Genomic DNA, 10,998 nt, shown 5'->3' with positions numbered 1-10,998 from the left:
GGCGTCGATGGCGAGTTACATCACTGGAATGGCACCCATGTAAAAAAAAAGCAGACAAACGGTGCCCACGATTCCGGTAGACTGGTTTATCTGAAATCAAAAAATCAAATTGCATTTTAATCTATAGGTGAATGGTTATCGTGGGAACTAGAATTTTTAAAAAATATTGAACCGTTTTCTGTCCGCATAAAAAAATAGTCGCAAAAAATCATGCTATTTTGAGTTATAATTTTTAAAAGCATGCGAAAAATTGAATTTTTAATATTTTCAAAAAATCCTAGTTCCCACGATAGCCATTCACCTATAGATTAAAATGCAATTTGATTTTTTGATTTCAGATAAACCAGTCTGCCGGAATCGTGGGCACCGTTTGTCTGCTTTTTTTTACATGGGTGCCATTCCAGTGATGTAACTCGCCATCGACGCCATATTTTTAAATAAAAAAATTTACACATATAGTTTAAGATGTAATAAATATATAGTAAAAATTTGGAAGCTCTGTATTTTTTCATTTGCAAAAAAATGCAAAAAAACCTTAAAAAAACGGTCGTCACACGGGATGACCCCCTTAAAGCACATATATGAAATAATATTATGTATCGCGAGAATTAGATGTATAATGTAACCTCAATTTCTTTTAACAATATAACGGAATAACGAGCGATATAATTACATCTAGTGTATGGAGAATGGGAGACAAGAAGTTCCGTTACACCGCGCAAGAGAAAAACGTAAATATTTTGTTTTTTATATTTATAAAGTAATTTCATTTCGTCAATCTTACACATATCGTAATTGATGTATTCTATACCAAATCGCTATGGACAGAAGACAATGCTCTGTGTTTGGTGGGAGCAGAAAGGTGTGATCTATTGTGTGCTGCTAAAACCTGGCGAAACCGTTAATACTGAACGCTACCGACAACAAATGATCAATCCGAATCAAGCTTTGCGTGAAAAACGACCGAAATATCAAAAAAGGCAACACAAAGTGATTTTCCTTCATGATAACGCACCATCATACACAATAAAACTGGCCAAGGAAACGATTGAGGCGTTTGGTTGGGAAATACTTTCGCATGCGGCCTATTCACCAGACTGCTCCGTCCGATTACTACTTATTTGCATCGATGGGACACGCACTTGCTCAGCAGCGCTTCACTTCTTACGAAGATGTACGAAAATGGTTAGATGACAGGTTTGACTCAAAAGAGCAACACTTTTTTTGGCGTGGCATCCACAAATTGTTAGACAGGTGGGAAAAATGTATAGCTAGCGATGGGCAATACTTCGAATAAAATATTTTTTATCATTTTCATGCAATAAACGTGTATTTTCTGTTAAAAAATTCCAGTTTCATATTTACATACCTGGTAATACATGTAGGCAATAATATATGTAGGCAAAAGTAACTTCGTCTCTAAAATTTTTATTTGTGCGCAAAAGTGCATGTAGGCAATAATACTTGTAGGCAAAGCTACTGCACATGTACAAACGTTTAGACCGTTCAGGAAACTGTTCACTGATCACTTTATGCTCAATGAGCGCTCAAAGATTAGATGTGCAACCGTTATATTTGCTGAACGCACCCAGTGTCTCGTAAGACCTCCGCATATAGACATAAAAAATTTACTTTTATATATGTACAAATATACTCTGTACACATATATATGTATACAGAGTATGTAAAGCTTTATAAATATTAAAAATTTATAATATAATATATTATAGGACCGTATATGTGATAACACAAACTATAGAAATCAAAGCCTTAAACGGTCTAGCTGGATCTTAATGTTTGTATGATTCTTATGTGAATTTATATACTACGTATATAGTCCCCAGAAACGAGCGCCGAAATGATTTTTCGGTCCTGAAAACGCTAACTCTATTAAATTACCGCAGTAATATCACGAGTTAATTCGACTGGCAATTTAACAAATTTTTGATGCTTATTCGCATCTTCGAAACGATCTTAATAATGATGAATAACATATTAAAATCTGTAAATATTATAATTAAAAATTTAGTTCTATAACATATATATATATACACCACACATACATACATATATATACACAAATGTACACAAGTATTAAAAATAAATATAATACAAATTCATTTATGACTTTGCCTTTTTTCTTTTTCATGACACAATATTTTATAATTAAGGAAAAAAAGTGTTAAAATGTAAATCTTACCAAATATTATGCTTTTAATATATTTTATTACTTCTTTACACAAATTTAAAAATGGAAAGTAGTGGTTAATTACTTATTTTAAGTATTAAAAACACTATTGTTCAATGTTAAAAACACTAATAAGTATTGCAGATACTGCACAACGGTATTTTTAGTACTCAAAATAAATAATTAATAACTATTTTCCAGTACTAAATTGTATTGCCAGTATTAAGTTGAAGCTGCAATATTTTAAACCAGTATTAAGGCGGTGCTAAAGCCTCCTGTTTTACCCACATTTCCATTTGGTGAAAAATCTCCGTATTGGATGTACGGATTGCAAAAGTATTATTACATAAATTAAAGTACGCACAAACAGGACCTAAGCTGCACTGGATTTCATGAGAAAATAGAAAAAAAATTTTTAATTCGTTAAAAATTCACTTACTTTTTTGGATCGTACAGCTATCACCTCAGATATATATTTGCTTGATATAAGAGTTTTAGAGTCCATATCTTGAAAATAAGGGCCTGCGCACAATAGAGGAACAGGAATTAGATATTAAGATTTCAACCTATCAGAAACTGATTACATTGGAATACACGATTTCTGATAGGTTGAAATCTTAATATCTAATGCTTGTTCCTCTATTGTGCGCAGGCCCTAAGCGTGAAGCCGAAGTCACATTATTAAAACGAACGATACCGAGTTTGTAGAACTAAGATTGAAAGTCTAGAAAAAAAGTATCGCCACCGAATAGAAAATATGTGTATACAGGTGCTTTGCGAAGACTGGGACTGTTAACAGAGCCGAAATTCCGTGTAGAAGTAGTTACGCCGTCTTGCGATAGATGTTGCTAGCATATGTTAGATAAGAACAGATGTGTGCGTTTGAATAAGATAGAATGATATTATATAATATAATGTAAAAACTGAATCAAAGATGTCACCACTATTATCGAATTTGGAATTAAAAAGGTCTGTACCTATCGACCTTGATTGAGTTCGGTAATTGGTTTAGCACCCCCTTAAGCCAGTACTAATAATTAAGCATTGACCAAATGATCATTGAAATGCTATTAACATTTTTTTCACGTTAATTTTAAGTAATTATCAGTATTAAATTTCTACAAAGGGGGGAGTGAGAATGGCCTGGCAAGCGCGCCGTTCGCTGTCTCCAAACTTAAATTAGTTTTAAAAAAAACATTAACTTACCCAACCCTGGTGGCTGAAGTCCAAGTTGCTCTCAAATCTGCCGCCTACCATGTAATTTGAACGATCATTGCTGGTGTTATGTTGACGACGTGTCGGTCTACGATCTCTTCGATCCTCAGATCTCCCCGAATTTAAGGAGAGATCCAAGGGGAATTCTTGTTGTTGATCCAGCTTGCTGTTCTCCATGGTAACAATAACACTTGGACACTTAACACTTTGTTCGCTGATCGTCTTATCTTCCTTCAGCGATTCGATGTCGATTAATTTTCAGAGTACGATTTAACTGAGTATTTGGATCGCGATTGATATTTAAAAACAAGATTGAATTATAAAAAGTCAAATTATAAGTATATGTTCATTTGGTACGGACATTCGCACAGTAGTAAATAATACTATGTATAAACGCAGGGTGCGTTCCGAGTTGTGTATCTTAAGACTGTACTTAAGACGGTCTTAAATATAAGATCCGACTATGAATACCGGCCAATGTGCATGAAGCGCTTTAGTTATTCGGAACGATTTCCTATGCATTCCTGTGTGAGTTCAAGATGGACGCTATACAAGACGTCAATAAACGATTTCCAGTAATTGTAATTTCTTCTTTAATACTTTTAAAGAAAAATGATGAAAGTTCCGATGATAGTTCCGAATCGAGCGATAGTGAAAATGAAGTCGAAGACATATTTCTAAGTAATATGCAGACGTTATTTTTTCTATTAATGGTAGATAAATCACGTGGAAAACAAATTTGAGTTGAAAAAATTACAGATTACGTCACTGTTTATTCGTTCATTGTTGTGATTGTCCTGCTCGTTCCAAATTACAAATCATGCGCATAGACCGCATGAACGCATCAGACGCATCAACTGCCTCAAGTCGAAATAGAACTTAGAACATATACTACTGGAAGGGGAATTGCCTATGCTACCCGTATACCAAACGTGATGCCAACATGTGTGCGAGAGAGAAAGGTATAGAATAATATTTGCGCAATGCGCATGTGTAGTGTTCTCACACAGTGAGATTCATTTCGTATGTATGTACGTTCGTAAGGCCGACATAAAAACAGCATAAAGTAAAAGTAAATATGCCGAGCAATAGTAAATATTGTTTATTGTGTGGTAATCGCGGAACTACTGCAGTTTCTTATTACTCGTAAGTTATTGTATGTAATATTTTATTAAGGCATTAATTATATAATAACATGTAGGTTATGTTTACATATGTTATGGATATTTAATACATATTTCATATTTATTTCATATTTAATAAATATTTCATATTTATTTCTTATTTAATACATATTTCATATTTATTTCTTATTTCTTATTTTATTTATTTCATATTTATTTCATTTCTTTTGAAAAGGTTTCTCACATTGCATGCATTCTTATATTAAAATTCATTTTAACACTAATTTATTAAATACAATAGATTATGTCAATTTTATTGTTATTTTGTCTAAGATACGTAACCTAAAACTCCTGAAACAAACAGTAAAAATGCGTGAGAACACTAACACAACTGTACAATTCATTTCACACATACGATGGCACTGACGCATGCGCATTGCGCATATATTACTCTATACCTTTCTCTCTCGCACAGATGTTGGCATCACGTTCAGCGCCCTATTCTCCTTCCAGTAGTATATGTTCTAAGAAATAGAAGCAGTCAATGCGCTGAGAACATAGACTTATATAAATAGACTGCGCAGCTCAACGGGCCGGCTGTCGTCTGGACTAGAGAGAGAAAGCATGAGTGGCCGGAGCTTTGTCTCTTTCTAATGGTGGTAATGGTGGGGGACTCGGCAAGAACTGAGGGAGAGAAGGCTTCCCCACCTAGCTTAACCTCTAAGCAGTAAGCACCCTACACACAACTGAAGTACATACTGCAGCCTGTTTATTTCGATGTCCACGGTAGCCGCGTGGACGTAGCCTACGATATTGTTATTTTAAGTAAAATAACGAAGTAATTGAAGAAAAATGGTTTCTGATTGTTGTGTATGTAAAGTGTCCCAAGGAGTTATTGATAATGTATCGTTTCACAGGTAAATAAAATGTAATTGTATTATGTTTACACGAAAAATATATACATAAGTGTTAATATGAATAATTGTTTAGTTTCCCTAAAAACGACGAACGAAGAGAGCAGTGGCTGAAATCTGTGAACATGACAGTTTCTAAAAAAAGTTGTGTTTGTAGTCAGCATTTTCGCGAAACAGATTTCATATACAAAGTCGTTGGAGATAGTGTGCGTCGATTTTTAAAACAAACAGCATGCCCAACATTATCACTTGATAATAATTCTATAAGGTAAGAAATAAATAGGCACAATTCCTTTAACTTATTTTGGTATTATGAACAAAACGTGTAATATATAAAAATATATTTCAGAGTGGCCGACACAGGAGATATTTGTAAATCAGTGTCAGAGGATAATCAAAATAAAAACTCTTGTGAGATCATGTGTAATGAAAATGTAAACAGTTGTATATCCGAAACTGAATCTACCAGTAATGAAAAAATTAATGAAACAACAAAAAGGTTCGTTAAGTTATTTTTTTACAAAATAAGTTTTTCTTAAAAAGAAATATAATTGTATACTATTGCAGGAAAAATTCTGAGGAATTAAATTTTGATACAAAGAGAGTGTGTAATCCTCGGTACATGGGAGATCTTCGTAAAGAACATTTTATGTCAGAGTCAGTTTATTTTATTGTAAAAAAATACTATGACGAAACTCAAAAGAAATTAAATACCTTACACCAAAAAGTTAATCGACTGCAGAAGAAATTTAATACTATGGAAGAATTAACAAAACATTTAAAAAGTATTGGACTTTTATCTGATGAAACAGAAGAAGCTTTACAGGTAGGCCCTGAAGGTCATGCATAAATAGCGACGTATTTCGTAAATTACATTCAAATAATAACTATTTACTGAAATTACAAAGTAAATTAGAAAGTAAATTACAAAGTAAAGTAAGTGATTTTTATATCTTATGAATTATATATAATAAGAATTGTATATCTTGTGAATTGTATAAATATGAATTGTATAATATTATGATTTGGTATGTGGAAATGTATTTTAATTAAATATCTTTTACTTTAAAATCAGTCTTTTTTAAAATATACCTCAACCTTATTTATTAGTTACCTAGTCTATTTTATTATCTTTTTACATAACATTTCAGAAACAAATTACACCTGCCCTTATGGAAATGTTCAAGAAATGCTTAACAAACAAGATAACGCCAGAATATTCAACCGAACTAAAAAAGTTTGCTTGCACATTACTTTTTTATTCCACACCCGCTTACAAATTCATACGAGAATCCTTCAACAATACCGAGGATACGTACACATTTTAATAGACTTGTATTTAAAAATCAATAAAATAATACCACGTAATTATTATTTACTTTGCACCATTACTTTGTGGGAAATCGTTTGCACAGATGCACTGCTTAGAGGTTAAGCTAAGTGGGGAAGCCTTCTCTCCCTCAGTTCTTGCCGAGTCCCCCACCATTACCACCATTAGAAAGAGACAAAGCTCCGGCCACTCATGCTTTCTCTCTCTAGTCCAGACGACAGCCGGCCCGTTGAGCTGCGCAGTCTATTTATATAAGTCTATGGCTGAGAAGAGTGCTAAGAATACAGTACGGATAGTACAACCTAGGGAATTCTCGGCACTACCAAAGCGCTTCTGATGCGCGCATTAGTTAAATCGGAACGTCTTTCTGTGCAGTCTATGCGCTTCATGCGTAACTCGGAACGCACCCGCAGTTACGCCGTCGCAGCCGGTCGGGGGAGTAATAGTACGCGTTCTTCCGCCGTGGTGGAATAGCATATGCGCTCACAGAGAGTAATAAAGAATTTTTTTATGAATGAAACAACTCGGTCGGTCGGTCGAGGAATAGCGTAGTTGGACCGTAGTGGTAGTCGGAGCGTGAGGGAGACAGACGAATCGGGTGAAATGGAGACAGCGATAGGCACGCACGGCAGTGATGCCAACTTGGTGGTTTTCCCACTAGATTTGGTGGTTTTTAGAGACGTCCGGTGGCACAAAAGTTATTTTTTAGTGGGTAACCTAAAATTTGGTGATTTCGAGGCAATTTTGGTGGGAAATTAGTGATTTTACTATTGTTTAGTGATTTTATTATAATTTGACATTTGAGGGATAAATTTTATAATGTTTATAATAAGGGGCTCAATATGTTTCCAACAACTTAATATAGAGAAACAGAGCAATGATTTACGTTAAATATCTGTTTAAATTAATTTAATATATTGCGAAGAATATCACGTAATTATGGCGTTTCGTCCCAATTTCCACTACTGGACTCATCAGTAAGGCATTGTAGTGGAATCCTACCTTATACGCCTGAGAGAGTTATTAATCGAGATTATTGCATAAAAAGATATACGCGTCTCTAAGCACTTGCGAGAATATTTTTGCGAATATGTATAGACCTATGATGGCGGGTCGACGTAGTAATATTCTTCGCAATATTTATCTAAAGTGATATATGTATAATGTATATATGTATTCCTCCCCCACAACATAAATTTTATAATTTTAATTTTATAATGTTGTTACTTAATGTTTTTAATAAAAATGTTTCTCAAAGATGAGAGTAAATATTATTAAAAATATTGACCATCTAATTTACGTGATAATTTAAAAATTGAGTTGTGTTTGTGCACATGTTAAAATAATATAATCTCATTAATATATAAGGCAATGAAAAATTAACAGGAATCGATCGATGTGAGGGATGTGAGGGAGTTGAATGTGCGCCGCTCATAGAGAAAATAAACTTAAATAGAGACCAGAAGTTATTTATTGTCTCATGTATGTATATATTTTACATTTCTGATAAAATAAAGAAATAAGTTAACTCAGTTACATTTATATTATTTTACAATGTCTTGTAAAATGAATCAAACAATAACATTTAAAATAAACCAAATAAACATATATATATATATACGATTATGATTTATGACAACTGAAAATAATTGTGGTATAAACCATGTTTTATAAAATTGCAAACTTTAAAATTAATTGTATTGATCAAAACATAAATCAATGATAGCATTATTGTCAGTTTCTTGTGATGTAGTCGTCTTATTTGTGTAGGTTTCTTTGGAACCAATTTTATGAATAACTTTTGGTGGCAGAACGTAGTTGTGGCAGCATTTGTCATTTCTTTTCAGTCCGAAACGAATCAATAAAATTGCATTCGCCATTTCGATCGACATCTTATTTCGTACTTTATTTTTTACGAGATTTAATTGGCTAAATATTCGCTCAACTTGTGCGTTTGAATACGGTAAAATGAGCATCGACAAAGCAAAAGTAACCAATTCGGCGAATGGGTTATTTCCAGATGGATCCCTGTATTTACTCACTTCATTCCAAAATGCAGTCGTATCGGTTTTGTACGTCCAATTAATCAAACTGATTTTTGACAGTTGCAATTCGATAACATCGATGTCTTTCGAGTTACCCATGTACTCCAATAACGGTTGTATTGGTTCTTTATTCGCCCGCAATACATTATTACTGACAGCAGCGATATTTTTTTAAGTATTGTTGCGTTCTCAGGCATATTACTGACAGCAGCGATATTTTTTTAAGTATTGTTACGTTCTCAGGCAACCTTTGTTTAAGCTGCTTGAAAAGACTATGTAAAAATGATTTGCAACGATCGCGGATACATTGCTCATCACGAATGTTAATTTTTCCATCCTTCCTGTGTTGCTCAATTTTTGTCTCAAACGAATGTCCCAAGTATGGCTGTGGATCGAGATGTTCTTCGATGGAATTCAGTAGAGGATCTACATTACATGATGGCAATACGAGTTTTCTCGAAATTCCTTGTACTAGGAATGAAAGATCGTTAAAAAACTTTAAGTGATCGTTTTTCTCGCTTTGGAATGCCTTGTTCACAACTTGTATTTCGGACAAAATAGGTTTCAGAAATAATAAGTATAGCATATTTGTCTCATCACAATACATGTTATATAGAATTTCCCCAGTGTAGGATTTCTCCGAAAGTCTCGTTATATTAAAGTGAGTTTTTAACTCAAGCCATTGATGCAATATTCTATTAACAGCTGCTTCTATAGATAACTATCTTGTGTTCGAAATTTGTAATATTTGTAAGGGGTGTACACCACAGTTGATCGTCTCGTAAAGCTGAGTGTATTTTATTTGACGCGTAGCGGATTTTGAAAACCAATTATAAGTCTCGTGAATTAAAAAGTCTAGATTTCGTGGGAGAGTATCAGTCATGGCATGTGACACGGCAAGCTGTAACGAGTGGCAGAGACATCTAATGAAAATCAATAATGGAACTTCTGTTTTTAGTTTTGCATAAACACCGTTATTTATCCCGACCATAAGGCGTCGTCTACAATACACGGTAAGAAGTAAGAAGTAAGAGTAAGAAGTTGACCAATCACAGTCGAATGTGAGAAGAATAATCGACTGTGATTGGTCAATTTCTTACTCTTACTTTTTACTCCGTGTATTGTAGACGACGCCTAACTGAAGCATTGTCTGTTCCAATAGTAATCAAATTTTGTAAATCTAATTTCATCTCATCTAGAGTTTTCTTTAGAGCGCTGACAATACGATCAGCATTTCACGTTTCCAGCTTGGTCAGTGCTAGAAAACTTGAGATCGTTTTTCCATGATTGTTACTGTAGTATATTATAACGATACCCAACAGTTTATTCACGGACACATTGTTCGACTCGTCCAATAAAAGACTATATTTACCGTTTCCAACATCACTGAGCAGGTCGTTGAGGAAGTGAGGACCTAGTATATTTTTGATAATCTCACTGCTTTTTGTTCGATGCAGTCGTATATTTTGAGCAGCTACACTATCCTTGAAAATATTATTGCACATTTCACCCAAATGATCACATGAAACGATTGCGGTATGTGCACAGATAAAAAGTACCATCGATTCTTCGCTAGCTGACGAAGTCAGGTGCTGTTCGCAAAAAGATAATTTTTGTTGCCTTTGTGAAGAGAATGGTTTTGCAACTTCTGTATGTTTATTTGTTTTGTTATGAATGATTAGATCCGCATATCTTGCTGTTAACTCGCATTTGCAAAACTTGCAGTAGATCCTCGTATCGTAGCCCAGAACCTATTTTGTAATAAAATTTTGCAAGAAAACTGTGTTACAAAGGGATATGACATGTAACATGAAATGTGTAAGAAAATTGTCTCCATGAAAGACATTGTGGAATTACGGAAACATGAAAAGAATGTATATATACCTGAACAATCCAATCTTTTAAGTGTACATCTGCGAGCCATGCAGTTCTGAATTTTTGGATATGTGTCTTTTTTGAATCCTTGCCTATCTCGAAAGAAATGTAGTAGTATTAGGAAGGTTAAATGGAGGAAGCAATACTGGAATCAAAAGACAGTTTGGTGAAGTTTGTTTAAGGCAGAATCGAAATGCAGTGTATACCAGCATACAGTGATGGGAGAAAGTTCGGCAACGGTCAAATATCTTGAAAAATAATGCTTATGGAAAAAAATGTTCAATACAAAAGTTTTAGTATATCAAGT

At 33.9% G+C, this 10,998-nt stretch overlaps 1 protein-coding gene across 1 annotated transcript; it reads left to right on the top strand.

The window, feature by feature from the left end:
* Window positions 1-4,454: 4,454 nt before the first annotated feature.
* Window positions 4,455-6,769, top strand: LOC108764032 (uncharacterized). Its single transcript, XM_018512031.1, has 6 exons — window positions 4,455-4,549; window positions 5,003-5,444; window positions 5,518-5,709; window positions 5,791-5,940; window positions 6,009-6,267; window positions 6,593-6,769. Exons 2-6 carry the CDS (start codon window positions 5,380-5,382, stop codon window positions 6,767-6,769), a joined length of 843 nt encoding a protein of 280 aa, XP_018367533.1. The 5' UTR covers window positions 4,455-4,549; window positions 5,003-5,379.
* Window positions 6,770-10,998: the final 4,229 nt, after the last annotated feature.

The sequence above is a fragment of the Trachymyrmex cornetzi genome, unplaced genomic scaffold (assembly GCF_001594075.2).
Source record: "Trachymyrmex cornetzi isolate Tcor2-1 unplaced genomic scaffold, Tcor1.1 scaffold1121, whole genome shotgun sequence".
Taxonomy (NCBI): domain Eukaryota; kingdom Metazoa; phylum Arthropoda; class Insecta; order Hymenoptera; family Formicidae; genus Trachymyrmex; species Trachymyrmex cornetzi.
The sequence above is the reverse complement of the archived record's forward strand: the minus strand, read 5'-3'. Positions and strand labels throughout refer to the sequence as shown.

What these genes read in the sequence shown, in the direction of transcription:
- LOC108764032 (XM_018512031.1), top strand. Translation starts at nt 5,380, where the DNA reads ATGGTTTCTGATTGTTGTGTATGTAAAGTGTCCCAAGGAGTTATTGAT. An exon ending in GATAATGTATCGTTTCACAG is followed by an intron (nt 5,445 to 5,517) that starts GTAAATAAAATG and finishes ATAATTGTTTAG; the next exon opens with TTTCCCTAAAAACGACGAAC. An exon ending in ATTAATGAAACAACAAAAAG is followed by an intron (nt 5,941 to 6,008) that starts GTTCGTTAAGTT and finishes ATACTATTGCAG; the next exon opens with GAAAAATTCTGAGGAATTAA.